The sequence below is a fragment of the Corvus kubaryi genome, unplaced genomic scaffold, assembly GCF_017639235.1.
Source record: "Corvus kubaryi isolate FWS band 111438036 unplaced genomic scaffold, C.kubaryi_AGA036_p1.0 124, whole genome shotgun sequence".
NCBI classification, from domain to species: Eukaryota; Metazoa; Chordata; class Aves; order Passeriformes; family Corvidae; genus Corvus; species Corvus kubaryi.
This window is the reverse complement of record NW_024580659.1, coordinates 1,956,228-1,978,711: the sequence shown is the minus strand read 5'-3', so window position 1 is coordinate 1,978,711 and position 22,484 is coordinate 1,956,228. Positions and strand designations below refer to the sequence as shown.

Below are 22,484 nucleotides of genomic sequence, written 5' to 3'. Positions count from 1 at the left end.
GGAAGTGTCTTAACAAGGAGTCCATCAGGAGACAGAGCATCCCTTCAAGGAAAATTAAATTCTTCTTGGGGGAAATACTTGGTTTCCCTGTGATCTAACAAAACACTGAAGGAAAAGGGGCACAGAAGTGTGCTGCCATGTCAGTTTGAGGCTGGCAATAAATTAGCAAGGACAAAAGTGCTGCACTTATTCCAGTCCCCTTAAAGGGAAACCTGTGACAACAGTTTTAAGAAACCAAAATTTCAAACTCAGTCTAAGGATATAGCATTAACATGACAATCTAAAATCGTAGAGAGCCATAAAGTTTCCCCCACGCCTCCTTTTCTCCAGGCTAAGCCCCCACAGTTCCCTCAGCTGCTCCTCACAGGACTTGTGCTCCAGACCCTTCCCCAGCTCCATTCCCTTCTCTGGACATGCTCCAGCCCCTCAATGTCTGTCTTGTAGTGAGAGGCCCAAAACAGAAGGCCAGGGTTTGAGGAGTGACCTCACCAGTCCAACCTAAATTATTCTGTGACTCTTCTCCTCAGAAAGGGCTGAACCACAGAAGGACTTAATTATTCATTTTTCTCAGTTTTACCAGTGCCAGTAGGGCCCTTGAAACCTCACACAATTCAGAATGCCCACTATGTCCAGGGGGATGAGAACACAAAATCTTTGTCAGCTTCAGTAACATGACTATAAAGTGAGATTTCACTTTTCACATGCAAAATTCTAGCAAATGCTGGTCAGGTAGAGCCACTTTCCATACCTTATGCAAGGAAAGGCAGGAGACAAACACCCTATGGTCTCTGCCCCTCTGATATAAGGAGCAGCAAAAACAAAACATTCTGAATTGTGAGGTGGCAAATAAGAGAACAGAGGCCCAGGTTTTACAATACCATTGACATTTCCAGTTTGAGAAAATGAATAAATATTTTAGCAGTGCAGGAACACTACGCTATTCCCTTATGTCCTGAAGCAATGTTTCAGCAAACTGCAACAGTGCCTGATAGGTCCTTGGTAAAAAAAATAGTTCATTAACTTCTGAGTGATAAGATAGCCTAAAAATATTATAAAATATTGGATAACAATGTTCCATTCTAACCAGAAGCAAAAATCCAATGCAAATACTACTGTTTCCGATATCATGTTAATTAAGGCTGAAACCAACATTACTTTCAGCCCTGGAACACTCACTCCATTCCTTCCAGTGTTCAGGCTTTCATACATGACCAGCATCCTCAGCCTCTCTCACCTTCCCAAATCCAGGTTCATGCCTGGGAACCTTCAGTTCCCCTAACTCAAACCTCCTGATTTTCAGAACTGGATCTTTCTTGTGCTGCTACGTGCAGTTGTTTTGCCCAAGTGCTGTTCTGAGCTGAGGGGTGAGCAGGAGGAGGCTGCACAGATGTACCTGGGGGGGGGCTGAGGTGCAGCCCGTTCTTCAGGCTCCACTGCACCGGGAAGATGCCGGCGCTGCTGACGTGACAAACGTAGCGCTGGCCGGTCGCACGCTCGGGTCTCAAGTCATCGATTTCTATCATGAAATATTTGTCATTGTACACCTGGAGTCAGCCAAAAGAGAACCACAGGCTCTTATGAGAGGCACATTCTGATCCACTGCTCCTTCTCCCCCATTTTAATAAGGTTGTTAAACAGCAATACTGCCTGATGGAAATCCTTTACCTTGAAATATTGTGAGGTTACAAAAAAACAAAATTAAAAGAATCTCTTGGATTCATAACCCAGCAGACTCATCTGCGTTATCCAGAAACTTAACAAATACAAATAATAAAACTTAGTGTCTGAGCCCTTAAAAGATAAGGTGATCAAGTGCTTTAGGAAAATTTCTCATGAAAAATGCACAGAAATTAGCATTTGTGGTCCTCCTGCTATTCTGTAACAACCTGTTTATTTCAACAAGGCTGAACTGTGTCCCAGAATGGACTGTCACAAGTAAACCCACTACAGTCCTGAAGCAAATAAAAGCAGGACAGACAAATAGCAAGAAAAGTAACACCTGATCATGTTGGAGAGTTTTCGTTTCAACTCTGAAACCCCTTGTTTGGAAATCAGGCCGCCTAAATGTCATATGTACACAGTAATGACGTAACCTTTGCAAAATCAAAACCCCAAAAATCTATCTTCAGATGGATACTCAGATTAAGAGGGATTATTTCCAATTTTAAAAATCTGGGCTTGACAATTTTAGCCATTTGATCTTTTGAATTTGTATCTTTATGGAACTTTTCCCCTCCACTGAAATCCAACGGCTTCACCATCAGCAGTTGTTTTATCAGGCAGCCTCTCCCCTGAGGGAGACACACAAAGTACTTTATTTGAAAACTAGTGCAAGATTTTAAGATAACCAGTTCATGAGAATTCCCTGAGCATCTAAGAACAGCAGTAGAACTGAATCTTAGCAGGACTAGCTTAAGAACCCTGGTACCTTGAGAACTGTAGCAGGACAGATAACAAATGGAGCCATTGGGTCCACAGCTTCCAGCTTCATGCCTTCAGAGAACGAATGCACTCCGATCACAGGTTTATCCTGAAAAATGACGTGTTGCTGTGATTACCTGCCCTCCTCCACCAAAGAGAGATGTACCTCACATAAATCAGCTGAAGAGGGTAAGTTTTTTAAGAGTTTTTTTTAGTTCATTCCAAGAAATCAGCATGTCTGAGCACCAGCAACTTTTCTAAATGGAAGGCCAACAATGCCCCCTGAGACTGACCATTTTTGATGAGTTTTAGGAAATTGAGTCCCTGTGTCCTCTGACATTCTCCACGCAGAAGCAAGATTTGATAATACAGAGTGGTCTTGTAAGTCAATAGAAATGTTTTGAGGTCCTTCCCTGTAACTTTTAGCACTCATCATGAACTGAGAACCATACAGGTCTCCATTTCCAGTCTAACAAAACCCTACAGAACAGGGTTCCTGCTCCACAATTATCTATATCTTGCTCTGTGCATGACCCAACACATTCAAGAGCAACAGCACCTCTGCTTCTACTTATGGGTCCAAACAAAGCTGAGAAAAATGAACTAAGAACCTGAAGGACTAAAACATGTGAACTATGACGACTAAGGACTCACATAACTGTGATGGGTGCATTGTCTAACTTATCAAGATTGATACCAGCATGATTATTTTTTATTATAATTACATTTTTTAACTAGAGTGAAAAAGGAAATAAATTTTTAAAACCAACAAAACAGGGAAAGAATTTTGGGTGGCTGACTTCCCTGAATCATTTCTCAGGAAAATAGCATTTCCATGGTATCATCCACAGCCTTAAACTACCTTAAAAAGATCTGTAGGAACAGATGACTCCTCCTCCTCCTCTTTCACCTTCTTCAGGATCTCTTGCCAATCTGCTTCGCTCCTCAAGGACCTAATGGCTTGAAGAAAAAGAGAGGACAAGAGTGAATAGTCATTTCTCTTCCTCTTTTCCCTCAGAACACAAAACAATAAAGCTTGATTTGTGCCCCTCTAACTGCCAAATTCTTTATCCCAAGGTTTCCCCTCATCAGGAAACATGTAACATCACTAGTAAGCTCATAATCCACCCCTTTGTGCTTCTGCCACTTTCTGCCTCACTCCTCTGATGACCTGCTCTGACACGGACATGCCTGAAAGGCATGTCCACCCATCCCAGCCTCTGCCTCCACTTCCATGCACTTGTTCCTTCTTTTAAGGGACATTTTCATACCTTTAAACAGTATCTAAATTAGTCCAGTGGGCTTGAAGGGTCTCAACTGCAAAAGCTCCTGCTGAGCAGCACTCCAAAACTGTAAGACTTTTGCCACCCTAGGAATACAAACCTACCAAAAATAACCAAATAATGAAGGCAATCCCTTCCTCACTTCTTTCCTTTGCACAAACAGGTGGAAAGTTTTGACAGGCAAAATCACTTAGCAGCTTTTGAATGAGTGGGTGGAAAGTCTTGTAGGACTATTTGTACCTTCACCTGCATTTTATTAGGTACAGGACTTGTCAGATCACACTGATTATGTGACCACCACATGCACCTAGAAGGCAAATTCAGAGCACCAAAGCAGCAGCCTCTACCCTCTGATCACCACATACAAGATCTGTGTTTTCAAGTACCTAAAGGTGGTTGTAGGCTGTATCCATGTTGAGCTGCCCAACCCACTTGGTGAAGGAAAGGGTCCAAGTAGAACAGCCACTGGTCAAATTTGTCTGAATCCTCCAGGCCCTCATATCGCAGCTTGAGCCTCCCACCAACATTTTCTACCACAGTGACTATCCAGGCTTCCAGGGAATCCCGGATGTTTTGCAGTTCCAGTCGGGAGCCAGGTGCAATGAGATCCAATGGATTTTTCCCTCTGTGAAGCTTCAAAAAGAATACAAATTATTCTGTACAACAGAACAAAACAAATGCCATACTTCCACCTCTTTACACACATCCTGTCTGCATAAATAAAGTATGAACACAGAAGCACAGAAATCCATGTCCCTTCCTAACACAAGTCAGAAGTGACAATGTTCAGAATCGCTGGTGTTTGTGTCAGAGCTTCTGCACTGCCTACAGTCACACACTTAAGTCCTCATTATCATTTTCAGAGACATTATCATTTATATATTCCAGGTTTGAAGGAAACGTGAATAATCTCTTTTTAAAACTGAGTCATCCAGCATACAAAGATGACTAGACAGAAACATACAGACAGAAATGTTAGCTGTAATGAAGATGTCAAAGGCACTTTCCAAAAACCATTATGTTCTGTACTTTACAACCAGAGACTGATAGAAGGTGCAAATATTGTTTTAAGTGCAGAGGAGGGGATTAAAATTTGGTTCTTCACTAGCAAAGATGTAATATTTAAGTGAAACAATAACGTGCCCGTTAGTAAAAAATGCCAAAACAAAACCATGCAAAGTGAAAGGAGTCAATTGAGAAAGGAGACAACACGAAAGCCAGATAAATAAAGCATTATTTTCTCAGAGCTGTATGGAGAAGGAGCAGAATAGGAGGAAGACTGAAACCTTAGGGAGTTTAAAAAGGTCTTTCTTTTGACAGGATTAATGAACAACCCAAACCTGCAGCAACAGATATGTTTCAGGACAACACTATAAAAATTAAATACTGTAAATAGGAAACACTAGAGAGTGGAACTCTAACGTCAACAGCATATTACAATGCTCCCTAAACTTAAAAAGGGAATTGAACTGACAATCCAAATAAGGATTCCCTTAATGATGAAGGGCAAAACCAAGACAAAACCCAGTATGCAGCTCCTCGCAGCACTTACCCCCTCCAGCAGGTTAGCAGGAGCACTGCATGCCCCCTTCAGCACTCGCTGAAGGAACTCCTCCTGGTCAGGTATCTTGTCCTTGATACCTAAGCAAAGAGTGAAAAAGAAAGACTGTGATTTTTCCTGCCAGATTATTCAGACACAAGATGTTACCACACCTGCCTAATTCATGAGAATCTGCCACACACCGGTAACAACTTAAAGAAACAAAACAAATAAAAAAATTTAAAGGAAATATCAAAGCAGTAGATTTTGGTGGGTGATAGATTAAGATAACCACAAGCCTCTGTCATGGGGTTTCAGGAAAACACAGCAGATAACCTCACCTTGTCCCCAGCAACAGCACCTGCACACCACAGCAGCTACGCTGCCTGCCCAGCTGATACAGGACAACAGCACCCTTTGGTGCACCCTCTTTCTGCACACAGAGCTGGTACCTTCAGGCACTTTGAGAATCTTCTTGTTCTGCTGACACCAGCCGATGGGGTGCAGATCAGCTGTCAGGATGTCACACCAGAAGTCGGCCTTGCGGTCCTCGCCGTAGCCATCGTAGCGCAGCAGCAGCAGCTGCCCACACGTGGTGATGATGGTGGCAACCCAGTACGTGTTCTGGTCAGACTTGACAGCGACTTCCAGCTTCATACCAGGGGCAAAACCATTCTGCAAACTTGTATCCACCTGAAGAAGAAGAAGATCATCGCATCTGAGCACATCTCAGAAAGTTTGCTGAATACCAGGGGGAACAATTTAGACAAGTTCATTAGCAAAAAAACTCAAGCCAAATGCCATCCAGTCTCTTCAGAGAAACAGCTTCATCACGTTATGGAACCCAAACTGGAATGCACACAGAATCATCATTAATGAAATCTTCTTTGCATTTCAGAGTATCTTTTCAAGCTTAAACCAATATCGTGCCATTCAGATTTCTGCCCTGAACAATACCTTCCCGCATCACTGAAAGGCTTTCCCACTCACAGCTGGGATGTCAACCTGAGCAAAACTAAAGGCCAAACTCTGCACCACAACTTTGACTTGTTGCGTTAAACTGTGTCATTCAAGGTCTTTGGACAAAAAGACCATTTAAAGTACATACACATGCCTTAGGCAACAGTATCTGTCTCTTCCACCATGCTCATCTAAGAAGTCACAAACCTGCACAAACTGCAGAATAAGGATTTTTAACCTCTCTAAAATTAATTTAGCCTCTCTAATTTAAAATTAAATTAACCTCTCTAATTAATCCAAGAACCTAAATAATTCTATATGCAGCACTGTTAAATAAACTGCATGGAACATAACCAGTCTGTGTTCTTCACACTTTGACAACAATAAAGCACCAAACACTGGGAGTGCTCTGTGTGTGTGTGGGTGTGCTGTGTGCAGGTGACCAATCTGACTGCACAGGATTCAGACAATGAAATGGGAGATTTAAAAGAGAATGCAAACCTTAAGCTTCTTATATCCCTAACTTCTCCTTACTCAAACAATCCCAAAAGAGCAGATGGACCCTGTTCTGATCTATGCTTAATTCCAGGGCATCAGTCCTAATTAAAACTCTGACATGTCAATTCCCCATTCTCAGTTGACTGTAACTGGTGTTTTCTTTCTTTTTTTAAGAGGTCCCTTTCCTCTTTGAATCAACTACAAGAAAGGCTTTCAGTATGATGCAGATGGAGCAGATATTTTCTGGGGTATTTATTCCCAGTTCTGCGCTGACAGTTCAGTAACTGCCATAGCTATTATAGTCTCATCAGCCAGCACATATTGGTTTGCTAAAAATAAAACTAAGAGAACTACACCAGAAACAAAAGCATATGCTTGTGTTAACTGTTCATATCCTTCAGGTTAATGCCCTTCACTTGGAGAAATCTCTTCTTAAAAACATAATCAGCAGGACCCAATACCTGCAGGCATTTTGAAGTGGTATTATAGAGGGTGTCTCTCAAAAAAACCAGTTGTCTTGTTGAAGAGATATGCCCAAAAACTTCATGTTCTGATTCCGGAGAGGAAAGCCTCGAGCTCGACGCAGAGTTTGAAGAATTGGGAAATCTGTGCAGCTCCCGATACCCAACCTTTCAACAAAGCCTCCCGGCAGGGAGAGTGGCGTTCGGCAAAACACAGCGCGGCAGCAGGAGCGCTCCCGCGGCCAGGCCGCTTCCCGGGAATTCCGCGCAGGCCGAGCCGCCGCCCGCGCCCTCTCCCGGCAGCGCCGCGGGGCCGGTGACAGCACAGCGAGCTGCGGGCTCTGCAGCAGGGCTCCTGGGTCGGCAGGGCAGGCTGGGCACCCCCCGAGCATCTCCTCTGGAGCAGCGTGGCCGAGAGGGCAGCTTGGTGCTGTCCACAGGGCAAGCTGAGCTGGCCAGGAGCTGTGACCCCAACCCTATTCCCCCTTTCCCATCAGGTGCTGTCACCCCATTTGTGCCGCTGCACGAGCCAGAGCCAGGGATGTGACTCAGCTCAGGGGGGATAAAGAACAGACAAAAAGGATTAAGAGCATGCAAAAACACACAGGAAGTAAAAGTGTTCAGATGATGCTTAAGACCAACTTGATTTTAATGGTCACACACATATAGAAAGAGGCAGAAAGGAATTAAAAACCAGCATTCAACAGTTCTAGACAAAGTGTATTTAGACTTGGGGGGATAACACTGGCATTCATTACAGCTCCAGGTTTTTGGTAAGTTCTTTTTCCTGCTACATTTTATGCCAAACAGTCACTTTGATCTCGATATTGGTTAATTTTTAAAATGCTAACAAATTAAACATTAGAACATACTTAATTTGAGAAGTAGATTAAATTTTCCAATGTGTCTTACTCGTAGCAAGGCAAAACTTTCAGAATTAATATAAGCATACAAATATAAAAAGTCACCTCTCTCATCAGCAAGTCTGGTACTTTGCTGAAACAGTCTGTGTAATCATGGATTACATTTTCTTAACCTGACCATGTATTCTCCTCCAACGTGAGTTGGGTATTTCTCACCCACAACTCACAATGGGAGCTCACAGTCTCACTACTCCAGTATTTAAAAAGAACCAAACTAAAGCGGCACGGTTCCATTTAGAAATGCATTTAAATTAATTAATTTATCATATATGTTCATTTGCTCTTGTGCCAATACTATTCTTCGGCTTAGATTTTTCCACTGTTTTTCTGAGAGTAAAGCTCGTTAGCTCTCCTGACGTTGGATTATAAAAACACGTCACTCTTGAAGTCAAGCAACTGGGACCACAGAATTGAGCTGGAGGGACCACAATCACCAGCACAGCCCCATCAGTGCCTGCAGGCTCTCCACTGAAAATCACTCACCTGATGTATCCTGGAATCACACTAACCTTTTCTCAGTGCTCTGTCACAAAGACAGGCTGTCACTCTCCACTGGGAGGCAGTGAGGCTCTCTGCTCCTCCTTTTCCAACACATTACCTTCTAACGGACCGCAGAAACCCCGAGCGTGTGACCTTGCACTCCTGCATTTCTGTAACTGCAAGGCTCTGATATAAATAAACTCCTCCCTCTGCCTGTCAATTCAGTGTCAGCAGTAACTTCTCAAAATTTTATGCCAAGCTTTTTACAGAGCAGTCTCCAGCTAAATTCTACGGAACTCTGCTAGAAAATGCCCAGTAGTTCCACTCTGAACATGCAGGCATCTATTTCCATGCTCACTGAGGACCCCTCACAGAGGTCCAGGCCCCCAGAGCAGCGGGACAGGGCTGAGCAAAGGGCTGGGCTTTACTCACACCTCCTCACCAAACCACTCTCCACCACAATGTCACCTCACCAACAAAACTGCACCATGTTCCTCACAGGTAGGGATTAATAACAACGCAAAATGTGGAGGTTTTTTAAACCTAATTCTATTTTTACCAACATGGCCACAGCCACCAGACCTTTGACTTGACACAGCTGAGCTGGTGCAGGTGCAGTGAGTCTTTCAAAGTGTGTCTACTGCTGATTAACAAAATGCAGCTACAATATTAATTCAGTTGGCCACTGCTGTAAAGCTGGCATTACAAATAGTTGTACAGTGTCCAAGCTATGATAGCAGGCCTCTTTAACAGAGATCCAGTGAGGTAAATCACACCAAAAGAGACAGACCATTCCTTCTATCACTGTAAAATGCCACTGCTCTGGTTCCATGCTGTGCCCTCAGTGTGGGCTGCATGGACACCACCACTCTAAGCTGGCTCTTGCTACAGCCTCAGTACACCCAGGAAAAATAAAGCAAGCACAGTCCCCTTCCCTTCAGAAATGAGATACCTGAAGTTTTACTTTGACCAAAAAGCTGACAATTCCATCCCAGTGTTCGCAGGGCCTCTGTGAAGTCTGTATTTTCTGCACATCTTTACTACTAACACAACTGACATATTTTAACCGATTATTTAATAGTCTTCATTTCTCCAGGTTACCCTTGGACTCAACATGCTTTCGTGATCCTTCACAGGCAGACCTCAGTCTGTTTTCCTGCAGATTTAAGTTTCCCCATACTGACAGTCATGGTATTGGACCCAAAAGCACAAGCACCACAGGGTGTCTTCCAAGCAATGTGTCACACACGTCACCAGCCTGGCACTCGGGAAGGTGCTTTAATTGCTGAAAAAGAACCAGCAGGTTTGGACATCAGCTCTGTACAGCTCACCTTCACTGAGGACCCTGTACAAGAAGGCAGATTTCACATTCAGATCTCCCCCAAAGGGACAGTGCTCTCCAGGACTTTACCAACAAACATTTAAGATGTCCAAGGGCAAAGACAAGGGCTTATCAAGACTTCATCCTATTCATTAAGCCTGTGATCAAACAATTATCCTAATCAGTTTTCTAACTACTACAGTCAGGTGTTTGGCAGAGCTGTTATTTTCTCCTTGCCTCTTTGAGGTCTGACATTAAAGCATTCTTTGAGAGCACATTTGAATTCTGCTGTTCAAGAAATATTCTGCCACCAGCTTTCTAAAGCTACTCCTCCATAGCAGTTGTCCACTAGCAATCACCAAAAGAAGAAAGAGACTGGCTATTCTGAGCTTCTTGAGAAAAACCAAGCTTTTCTTCTGGTGCAGAAAAGACCTTAACTCCTTAGATTTCAGCACTTGTGGGTGGGGTTACCCCATGCTACGTACAGAGAAGAAGACAAGAAACAATAATAAAAAGGTTAAATTCTGCATTTCTCTATAAAAAACACAATTCTAGTTAGTCTTCCAATTTGAAAGCAGCGACTCATTCAAAGAAACTCTGAACATTTAGTGTATCACAGAAACGATGCAGGAGACAGTAAGCACACCCACAACTCCCTTACTCACGTGTTTAAAAGATCCATGGGGGGCTGCAGTTGCTCCTGTGTCTTCTAGATACTCATCCCAGTTGAATTCCATTTCTTCCACACTGGAACCAGCATCTGGAAGAGAAGCCAAACTTTTCTAACTCAGCAACTCATTGGCTTAAGTTTCAGGCTACTACAAATCACAGCAAAACCCGCTTCAATTCCAAATGACTGAGTACACAAGGATGCAGTGAACACATTTCAAGAAATGGACAACACTATTTGGCCTTTCTTTGCATGTAAACAGCACTTTTAAGTAGGCTTGGTCTACAAAACAGTGAAATCCTGAGGATTTTGGTTTATCACAAATTTGCTTAGAACTTGTGACAGGAGAACACAGAGCTCTGTATTTCTATCACCAAATATGAGAGACTCAGAACTCTTGGGACACTGGACTGTTGGTGTTTTAAATTAAAAACCACCCACTAATAACAGATTTGGAAAGAAAGCCTAAAAAAACCTTTGAAATATGACTGTGCTCTTTTTAAATTTAGGTAGTATGCATTTAGCTGTTCTAAAACACCAAAAGCAAACAGAGGGATTCAGGGTAGTTCTAAAGAAAACAACTTGAGACATAACTGAAATAAAGACCACTCAACTTGGTCACTTAAAAAGCCCAGCTCATAAGATGTAACAACTTCTTTAGACCAAGAAAACCTCATTATGGGATGCATTTAAAGCATAAATATGCTAAAACCACTCAAATCACAGTTCAAAACTCACTCAGGCTGTTAGGGAAGCATGCACCTGTAATAAGCCACACTACAGATTAGTCAGATTTTCTGTTATTATTGTCAAGCCTGTCCCCCAGCCCTGGTCTCCCCTTCAGTTCTGGCTTGAGCCACTTCCCTGCTCCTTTCCCATTCCCGTTTTATCTGACATGTACCCACTTAGCTAAAAAGACACCAAACGAGCACGGGGTGGATTTCAGGTCCCCTGTTTAGTTCAGCAGGCAGCCACGTGACATTTTTCCTGCAAGCACACAGTGGGATGGCCAGGGAGGGTCCCAGCCCATGCAAGCAGCATTTTTAATCTCAACACACGAGGTTCAGCTTCAGCAGCAAAATGTGGTGGCAGTGACAGGACACAAGAGCAGAGCTTTCATTTTCATTTTCAGGCTCAATTCCACCATCTGCACCAGAGCTGTCTTTATGAATGAACAAGGAAGCTTTCCCCCTCTCAGGACCAGGAAACCTGATACCCTGTTTATATTTGAAAACAGAGAAATCTCTGTGTATCACAAGCCCAAGGAGAGCTCAGCAAAAGTTACAGGACACCAGCATTTCCTACACCCCGTGCCTTTCCTAGGACAGGCAGTAACTGATCTTTCAAGCAGCAGCAGTTGGAGTAGGAAACATTACAAATAAAAAAAATGAATTAAGTACCACCACATGCCCTTATCAGACCCCTGGACAGGCTGAAAACCTGCTTAGTAAGCTCTGGGACAGTCCCCAGTCCCCCAATAGAAAGGAGAATATATTTGTGCAAAAGTCTGAGACACGTTAAATAGGCTGAAAACCTACAAGTCTTGAGTTTAAAAGGTTTGTTTTATCTTCAGACTGATGGTTGAGCTCATCTTTGACTTTTCATTGTGACTCTAGGAGTTATCACTTCCCAAAACTTAAAAATGTATATTCAGTTAGCTGTTGTTTGCTGATGACATTATCTATTTTAAAAGAGGCTCTTATCTCTCCAGAACCCAACTTTGTCTGTTTTTAACTAACCACAGCTAGTTATTTTGGCCTTTCATAAGCCTAAGAGCTCAAAAGATTCAGAGCTTGAATATCACCATCACTTTTAAGGGATAATTTTTAACTTACTGAAGAAATGACCTGGAGAAATGAATAAGGAGTTTTATTTAAAAATTTTTTGAGGGAATAAAAGGTTAAGACACAGACTACAGCTGTTTGCAAATTAGGGTGGAGCTGACCAAAGCTTTTGCTGCAAGCCATTCTAAGAAAAACAATTTCATTGCAAAATGTTGTTAAAATAGATTAACATTTCTCAACTCATTTAAACAGAATTTTATTTTTATACGACCACAAAAATGCTTAAGTTCACAGCTCCAGAACCAAAGTGGGAACAAACATCAGCTCTGGTCAGTCAGACCCAGGAGCGAATTCTAACTTTCGCCCCACCCAACAAAAACCATCTCACCCTTCCCACCAAAAATCACCCTGCAGCAACAACCCCACTCCCCTCCAGCCCCAAAAAAGCAGGTCCTGCATGGTCTAACATGTTCCTGTTTGAAGGGAAGCAAAGCAGTGTGGCTGCTCTGTGCCTCCCAGGCACTCTGAAAGCCGGCAGCTCCTCCGGGAATGCCACAGGGACCTGGGGCTGTCCCCAGCCCTGCAGCACCGAGTCCTCAATCCCCGTTATCATCAGATAACTGCCGGAGGGGCAGTTAAGCTCCTTAAATGAGGCACAGGTCACTTCACACACTGAAAGGGTCAATTAGTAACTTATGTTGCCACTTAATTGCTACAAGGAGCTCCCAGGAAAGCCGGTTTGCTGCTGCTCCAGCGACCCTTCGCCTATAACTGCGGCTAAACCCATTCCCAACTGGATGGGGACCGCAGCTCCTTTGTCACGCCGCTCACCCACGGCCTCTGCAGCCTGTCCCATATCCAGGAGAGCTCTTTCCTAGCAGGTCTGTGCGGTGCTGAGAAGGGCTCAGATTGCTCTGTACTGCACAGTACCCAGAGCTCACCAGCACAACCAAAAGCTCACTAGAAATCCATTTTTCATCAGAAAAACAAATAAAACTCCCCAACAAACCAAACCAAGTCATAAATCCATGTCCAACACTCATTTCAAATTTACTACTCTTCCCGGTTCATTTTAGGGAGTTTCCTTCAGTCAGAGGGATTTTTTAAAACTTCTGCAAAAAGCACCCACAACTTTTTCTGTTTATTCATTCATAAAAGTTGAACTCAGCTTGTGTTTACACTTTACAGAGGTTTTACAATTGAGGTGATCAGCCTCTAACTTCAACCGCTGAGCCCAGAGCTGGGGAATTTTCCTCCCTTTCAGAGGCTGACACAGCTGAGGGCTGTGCTTAGCTATGGTTTGAACCAGTCTGTTTGCTCCTTCTCGCAAACCTGCCACAGCACTCCAGGTCATTTAGCACAGCTCCTGCTGGAGCAATGTGGAGCAGGAAAAACTCACAGAACAAAGCTCCAAGCAAAAATGCAGTATGAGGATTCATAGTGAGAGCAGTAAATTAGCTTTTTAATTGTGGCATGTGGTAGGACTACATAAACAATGAAAAACCTCTGAAATAAGCCTCTCTTTTTCAACATCTGAATGCAGAAGCACTCCAAGAGTGCAGCAAAGGACCATCTCTGGTAAGGCTTTCAGAGTCAGAATCCAACCACTTTTCTGGTTTTATTGGCAGGACAGTGGCAGCAGAGCAGGCCCTGCTTAAATCAAGCCTTTAAACTGTTCTGTGGGCATTTTTGCAAGACCCTATTGCACAGCTCCATCCTCACAGGTTAGCAGATCCCTGGAGACACAGGACCAGTTTAATGAAGCCACATTCCTGAGGGGCCGTAAGTCTGCATTAAACACTCTGATCAGTCTGAGTTCAGACTGCTCAATAAAACCACAGACATTTACAGCAGAGATTCTTGCTACTGTGAGGAAACTTGCAAATCAGTGTGACAGATGACAACAAGCAAAACCATATTTAATGCATTTGATTCTAAAGCACAATTTATTCATCTAATGCTGCATGAGTGTACATATTTATGCTCTCTCTTTCTCCCCATATCCTTAATTGCTACAAGCCCTAAATGAATTCAGCTTTCCACTATGTGGAGACTTACTTGTCTGTATTAGACAGGATGACTGAGCAGCACATCAGCTCAGAGGTAAAGCACAACTTTGGCAAACGCAGGGGAAGAAACCTGGTGCAATTCCCATATCTCTGGCCTTGTCATGCAACCAGTTTGTGTCAGAAGAACTTTCAAATCAAGCTAACATTTTACATTTTAAGTAAAATCTGAGAAGTGTCCTACAGAGGTTCTGTAGAGAATGTTCATCCACACTGGAGGTGAGAAAATTCTCTGTAAGAATACCAGCAGTTTCCTAGGCAGGTGCATCACTTCCCATTTGTCACTATTTCTACTGGCATTATTGGGAACACTCACTCTTTCTGAATTTTATCACAAATTACATCCTGCTGCTCTCTGATACATACAGGCAGAGAAAGAATACGGAATTATACCATTTAGACTGGAGAATGTAGTGAAATATTAAGGAAGTTAGCCCTTAAAAATATCTGAAATGGAAACAGTCTATGCTAGGCTGTTCTGATCTTTGGATTTGAGCTAAATTCTCACTGCAAATAACTTTCATGCATCTTTAATGTGATTTAGTTGAAGACTGTCACATTGGACGTTTAAGTACATCACAACTGAAGGTCTTGCAGACTTCAGTAAGGCTAACCCAAAGGTTTCTCACCCTGAAATGTAGATATAGTTCAATCTGATTTTAATAACAGTTAATCTTTTTCATCTACACCAGCTGTGAAGCCATGAATAAATAAAGACAGGTCGGAATTTCAGGAGTTGAGAAAGACTGTGACAAGAATCAAAGTTGTGTTTTCCCTCATAGTGCAGGAGAGCACCACAGCCAACAACCCTGAGCTCTGTCTGGGTTCTTGGAGGCAGAAAGCTTGGATGTAAAACCAGAAAAACAGAGGAGAATCTTCAAAAACTGCTGCAAATTATTAAGTGGAAAAAAATGACACCAGTCAAAGAACATGAAGGGAATGTTCCAGCAGTGGCTTGGACTGGTGTAATTCAAAAGCACTTCAGAAAATAGCATTAGAGGGCACAACAAAACCAATGTATTTATGCTTATACAGGCAGCATTTGCTGGGAACTATCTCTGAATGCAAGTAAAGCTCTCATCATTTATTGTTTGCTCTTCACAGCCTCCTGTACTCAAACTTGGCACAAAAGGATGCTCAGGGAAATAGCTGCTGAGTAATTTCAAGCCAGTATCAAACCTTTCCTTAGCTATTCAAAAGCACATTGTGAGAGAGGACTCTGCGACCTGGTGCTTTTTGAGGAAGATGGAAAAATGTCAATAAAGGTTTTAAGATGAGGGATGTGCTATCACAGCCTGTGGACACACCACTGCTGACCATGTAAACAACTCCTCACTGTTCCTCTCCCCTCCTTACACTCTGTGACAGAAGCCAGCAGTTTCCACTAGCCAAGGAAAAAGTATTTGCATGTGCCAGGAGACATTCTACATCCACATCCATGACGCCTTTTCTTGATTATTTGAGGATGCAACATTGACAACAATTTGACTGACTTGCTGTAATTAATAATCAAAAAGCTTATTTCAGCATCATAAAGCAGATGATAGCATTCTCCTAAAAAGCACCATAGATTAAAACTATGTTTAACATTTCTTCAGCAACACTTACAACAATTAGATTTCCATAAAGGAAGTACAAAATTACCAATAGTGAACTGTCCTGCGAGAAGAGCAGTTTGTTGGACAAGTACCAAAGGAAAGTAATACTCTGATAAAATCTTGATCCAATTGTTTACACTGGTAACTACAAATTAAAATTTGCTTTATATAAACTGTGATAGGCAGGGACCTCCTCAAAGAAAAGGACAAGCCATGCCAGGCAAGACAGAAAAGATGGATGGTCCCTACCCCCACACGAGGGTACAATTCCAGAACTGTTTCAGAAAGCTGTTAGTATTCCCAGCCATCCCAGACTAACATTCTTCCTGGCCTGGTGTTCCAAGGGGATCCAAAACCTGAGCTGATTTATCGTAATACACCACTCTGCAGCAGGTTAGGAACTGATATCACAAGCCTATCAAAGAGGACACACCAAGGCACTTCAGAAAAACAGGACAGATTACAATGGCAGCAAACAGCTTCAGTTATCTGACTTTCCAAACCAGCAGCACAAGCTTGCCAAAATATTAAGAATAAGATGAACACAAGGACAGAACTAGATACTAACCACTCTGACAGAAAAATGCCTTAAAATAGTAAGTCTTAACACCACCAAACTTTTCATAAGCCCATCTCACAGTGGTAGCACAAAAAGGAAAGTCACAGCTTCCCAAAAACACAACCACCAAGATGGGTCAGATTTTGGTCTCCCTTAAGCCAGTGATACACCCTGCTTTGACACAGAGCAGTAACAAACACAGCCATGACAGTGCCACAGCCAGAACCTAACTCAGAATCTGTGAAGCTGGAGTTTCTCCCTGTGCACAGCACCAGGCATGTGCACCATGGGACACTCCCTGTGCTCATCTTTCTTCCACATTTCTAGAATAGTTGGCCAGGGAGCTGGGCTGGACTGTTACCTGCATCATACTGCTGTTCTCCATTCATCTCCACAGGAGCCCAGTGGTTGTTCCCAGCAGCCAGAAGCAGGGGAAGCCAAGGCTGTCACTGTTTGGTGGTCATGAGTCGCCTCCTGCCTTCGACAGCAGCCGGGACATTCAAGAAGGGATCCTGGAAAACACCTGAAAGGAACAACTGGTAAGAAAATCTTCATGAGATTTTTAGCTATTAAGATAGAATCCTAGAATGGTTTGGGTTGGAAGGGAACTCAAAGATCATCTCCTTCCAATCCCCTGCCATGGGCAGGGACACCTTCCACTATCCCAGGCTGCTCCAAGCCCTGGCCTTCAACACTTCTGGGATGGGGTAGCCACAGCTTCTCTGGGCAGCCTGTGCCAGGGCCTCCCCACACTCACAGGGGAGCATTTCTTCCTAATATGCAATTTGCAAACCTGCTCCTATGAGCAGTTAAATAATTATTTCACTACGAATGGTAGAAAATGAGCAAAACCATGTCTAAAGCAAGCCCACCAGTTCACTGGCAGTGAACCACGAGTCTTCTTTCCTTACAAAATTCTCCACAAAAGCAGAGTTGTATAGTCAATAAAAGTCCAGGTAACATGTATCTTTATTAATAACACACTCTGACTGACAACTTTATAAAAATCAATGAGATGAGTGGCCACAAACCCACATAAGATTATTGGCTTAAAAATTCTTGTAAGAAAAAGATCATTTCAAATAAGCTTTTGCATTCCAGCTGAATGTCTGTGAAGCACCTAGATTTTTGTTTTAAGTGAGATACCTGAAATAATGTAGAGGACAAATAATCAGGTTCTAAAAAACACAGGCTGTGCTTCTGAGATAAATGCGTTTTGAATAACAATGGTTTCTAAAAAGGAAGTCCTATACATTTGAAAAGTCTCTGATTTCCAGTTTTGAACAGCTAGAGTGTCAGTGCAGACAACCTGATAATCCTTAGAGGTACACAACACTGGTAGCTTCCCTCACACACAAATAAATCAACAAATTTGAATAGAATAAAATATCCAGCAGCAGTGCTCAGTCATGTAGGAAGTTCAAGTACAATCAAAACTACAGTCAACTTCAAAAATTTTCATTACATGTGAAAATAAAAATTTTTTGAGACTAGCAAGAGTTATCATAAGAGCTCCTATTGAATGGCAGCTTAATGCCACAAGAATCTACTGTATGGAAGATATTAATAACTTTTATTCATTATAGCTTCACAGGAATGTGTCTGGAATAGGACCCAGCTGCCAATTTCTGCTATATGCTTCTAACCTGCTCTGCTCCAGCTCAGAAAGTATGTGCTCAGCATGTAACTGCAAGGTCACACGTTAACTCCCAATTCAGCTCTGCCTCTGTGACAGAGTTACTGAGAAATCAAGCACAGGTTCCCCTCTCACTCTCCACTAGTTCCCCACACATTTTTTCCAGGCTCTCAGGACAAAGCAGTGCAGGATAAGATAACTCAAGCACGTGTTCCCAGACTATCCTCTCCCAAGACCTTCCTCCTACACAGACTGAGCTTCCACCTATTCTATCTTTTATAAAGTGATGCTGGAAGATGATGTCACTGGCAGGATGCTCAGCACACAGAGAAGAACCAACCAACAAAACAATTTTTAATCATTAATTAAAATATGCCTTGGTAATGGCCTATCCCAAGTCTATCAGCTGTCACAGTGCTTAGCCAAAACAAAGGCAATGCTGTGAGCAAAGCATGTACTCCAACAAATCTGGGGATATGCCACTGCTTTAGAATAGTGAGCCCTGGCAAAGTATCCTCAGAATTAGTTGCAATTAAGCTATTTTCAGTTTATGGGATACAGCTCTCAGTTAGCTTCTATAACTAAACTATGTGACGTAACTAAATTCCGTATTTTTTGCAACATGAAAATATTTAAGACACCACCCTTCCCCCCAAAAAACCCCCAAAGAAACCCAAAAAACCAAACCCCAAGCACCAAAGAAGCTGTTGATTTAGAAGATGCCAAACACTGGCAGCTCCTGTTGAAGTTGATTGATATTCTGCCCAAGTCAAGTTGGGTTGTTATTCAGGATTTCATAAGCAGTTGTGGTGTTTTATGTACACAAAACTGAGAGTACTTGTAATTAGCACCCACCATGGCTGCTGCTTACAGTCTGGCACCCCAAAGATTATCTTTTGATAAATCTCAAGGGAAGTGGAGCACAAGTGCTGCTGGAACAGAGCTGATTTGGAAATACTTTGGACTCTTCAGTCTCACTTCTGCATTTCAAATCTTCTTTCAGCACATGAAATATTCAGATGTTAGCAACTGGAGGCAGCATTAAAAACAGTTACAGTTCATTAAAGCCAGATGGCTCACTTGAATATGAAAAGAAATCAAACATAAGTTGGATGTTGAATTAAAGTAAATCAGCTGGTGTCTGAGGCTTAATATTATTTTAAAACAAAGGTGCATGAGACAATGGGGACAGGAGACACCCCCAAGGACTGGGGATGGAGCTCCAGCAAGGATCAGGTTTCAGCGAATTCCTTCATGCCAAGGCATCCAGTAAAATCTGTTTCAAACCCGCGTCCACCACAGAGCTGCAGCCGGCATGGGCAGGCAGGAAACCTGTTGCAGCTCTGCCAGGGCAGGGCAGGGGTCCCTCAGCACCTGAAAACCACAGCTCTGCTCCCGAAAATCCGCTGCTAATGCAGCAAGGGAGGTGAAGATCCCGTCCTTTTGTTACTCTTGGAGGTGGGAGGAGAGGGGCTCCTGGTCCCTATGCCCATTCACACACATACCTGTGCTTTTTCACTTCCAGAAATAGCAATTATGCCTTTCCTAGGAGGGGAACTGACACTTCTTCTAAAGACTTTTTCTAACACATTTTTTATTCCAGGACTCATGGTGGGCCCGATCCTGATGCTGCACTGGACAGGGCTCCAAACCACAGGGCACAGACCCCACCACAATCCTTATTCCTGATGCTGCCGTGCACAACTGCAACTACAACCTACACTTCACTTGCCTGTGCTTCTATTACTGCTGCAGAAATCAGCAATTTCCACAGCCTACAAAAAACACCCCAAAACAACTTCAAGTTTTTTTTTTTAACCTTTTTCCTAACCTAACACCACTACAGTCAATGATGAATATAGGTCTCAGCTAGCCCTTTTGCTACATGAAGATGAAATAGTGGCTCCAGGGGAAAAGGGGAGCATGTTGGAATCAAGAGTTGTATGCCACTGGGTACTTGCAGGCCACAGTAAAGCCACTTATCAGTGTACAAGCAGATCTAAGGTAGAAATGCAGTTGCATGGGGTCCTCTGCCCTGGGAGATAAGCCAGGCTGAAAACATCAGCCCTTTGGAAAACACGCTTGCATCTGCTCAGAGGACAAGGAGACTCCACCCAGCCTGACTGAGACTCTGCCAACTCCTCACTGATACAATAAAGTCAAAAATGGAAAGGACCTTGTTGGATGAGAACTTAAGTTGAAGTGTTTTATTAAAAAAATTAAAATTCTACAGCACAAAAAGAACCCAATGCAATGAACTTCTCGGGTAGGAGCCAACTTAATTTTAGGTTCAAGTTACAATGTGTAGTACTTGATTCATAAACATTTTTGTGAAATGCATTCCAGGTATACTGGCAAATTTCTTATCACTCTTAGTTAACTGTTTTCAGCACAAAACAAGGTATGTTGTGCAAATTTCTCAACTAGAACCAAAATCAATGGTGCTGGAGAAAATTACCTTTCAAGCTATTCAGTGTGAGCTTCATTCACTCTCTTGTAGCAATACACTCGCAGTTACACAAACAGCCAAACTCTCACACTGGGGTCAGTACATTTCCTTAAAACAGCCCCGTCACTTTGGGGGAAAATGTCAAAGACTCTGGCTAGCCACTGCTGCCAGCTTGGTGGAAGGATACAGCTGACTACCTGCCATAGCAGATCAGCAACCACCTCCATCAGGCACAACGGCAGATTTCTGCCTCCTTTGAACAAAAATCTCACCCTTGAAATCAGGGCTGAGAGAGGCAAAAGGAAACAAATATTCGGGAGAGCATCTGGTGTAAGAAATCTCTAATACCTGTGATGGAACTGTTTAAGATTCACAGATCAGCAAGTGTCTGCACAATCCCTGCTGCTGTGCTTGGATGGGGAGCTCACCAAACCCCACAAAGCTGCAGGAGCTGCGAGACACCAGCACAGGGGTGTTTACAGCCACCAAGGCTTTGCACGGTTTGTGGGCACAAACCCAGCCTCTGTCTCAGCTGCCACATGGAATACGACTCTCATGGTTTGTCATTCAACAACCATAATGATGCTTCTGTCAGACAGGACATTAAAATTATTTTCTCAGGAAGCAAAGTGTTATTGTACACACATCTATGTCCTTCTCTCTTGCTCCATCCCCCTGCCATTCTCCCTGCTGGAGCCCTTGGCAGAGGTCCTGCTTCTCCAGGAAAGGGTCTCCAGGGTCCCATACTTCATGCAAGCTCCAAGTTCTCCAAGCCTTTTACAGTCAAAATAGGGTTTAAGGACTTCCTTATAATCTTGTCTTCTCTTATTTAGTCCCTACTGGCTGGAAGCATGGATAACACTGCAGATAGGTTCTAACTTTCAGTTGTATAAACAAAGTAAGTATTTCACAAGCCTTCCTAGTACCTGACTTCCCACAAACAAAAGACAAAGTGGAAGATTTCTCACAATCTCCAATTTATGCTGAAATTCCGATTTTCCAAGCCATTTTAATTGCTGTTCTGTGACAAGAAAAAAAATCAGTTCCAGTTGTTTCTGTAGGAAAGAAAACTACCTGCCACAGAAACCTTGGCTCAGCATTGTTAGCACACTCCAAATCTCTCCAAGACCTGCAAGGTCCAGAAAGCAGACTACAGATAAGCAAAATAAAGTTTGATGCCTCTATAACAAAGTAATAAAAATACTACCAATTTCATTAGTCACAGCTGCTGAAGGAATGATCCCATCCAACATGGAGAACAGAAGCCTTTGGCTGACTTGCAGCTCTTTAAAGCATTATTTTTACACACACAAATGAAACAGCCAGTCTGTAAAAAGCAGCTTATTTGCCTGCTCCTGTAAGGATTTATTAAACAACTGAATCACCTTTTACGCAGGTAGGACCACTAACATTTCCTTTAGGTTGTCTTGACTGCATACTGGATATATATATCCAAAATAAAAGCAAAACATTCCCATATTTAAAAAAAAACCCCAAATAACAGGGGCAACTATGTTTCCACACTTCTGCAGTTGGTAGCTCAACAGTAACAAAGGAGTTCATCACCTCTTCTTGCCCCTCTAACCAGCCTTAGTCAAATTGGTACCATTTTGGGCTTTTGTAAGAGGCCATAGGAGCTCTGTGCCACTGACCAACACTTCTCCAGCAGCTCTGGCTGTGCCTTGCACAGCTACAGCAGCAACACCAACCAACCAGCCTCCACAAGAAATACTTTCTTCACCAAAAGCAGTCAACATTTCTGACATTTCAACCCCTCTCATCTCTCTCTACCAAGTCTCTTCTTGTCAACTTATTTGGGCTTTGTCCTTGCAAGA

At 42.9% G+C, this 22,484-nt stretch overlaps 1 protein-coding gene across 4 annotated transcripts in view; it reads right to left on the bottom strand.

Moving 5' to 3' along the window:
• SFMBT1 (Scm like with four mbt domains 1) overlaps positions 1 to 22,484 on the bottom strand; it is a 117,593-nt gene that overhangs the window by 18,903 nt on the left and 76,206 nt on the right. For all 4 annotated transcript variants that reach the window (XM_042019172.1, XM_042019183.1, XM_042019201.1 and 1 more), the window contains 8 exons: positions 16,926 to 17,087; positions 10,553 to 10,647; positions 5,697 to 5,937; positions 5,257 to 5,345; positions 4,091 to 4,337; positions 3,284 to 3,381; positions 2,429 to 2,530; positions 1,394 to 1,544 (listed from right to left, as the gene is read on the bottom strand). In XM_042019172.1, the coding sequence (XP_041875106.1) occupies positions 1,394 to 1,544; positions 2,429 to 2,530; positions 3,284 to 3,381; positions 4,091 to 4,337; positions 5,257 to 5,345; positions 5,697 to 5,937; positions 10,553 to 10,647; positions 16,926 to 16,953 (1,051 nt within the window). In that variant the 5' untranslated portion in view covers positions 16,954 to 17,087. The remainder of the gene's footprint in view (positions 1 to 1,393; positions 1,545 to 2,428; positions 2,531 to 3,283; positions 3,382 to 4,090; positions 4,338 to 5,256; positions 5,346 to 5,696; positions 5,938 to 10,552; positions 10,648 to 16,925; positions 17,088 to 22,484) is intronic.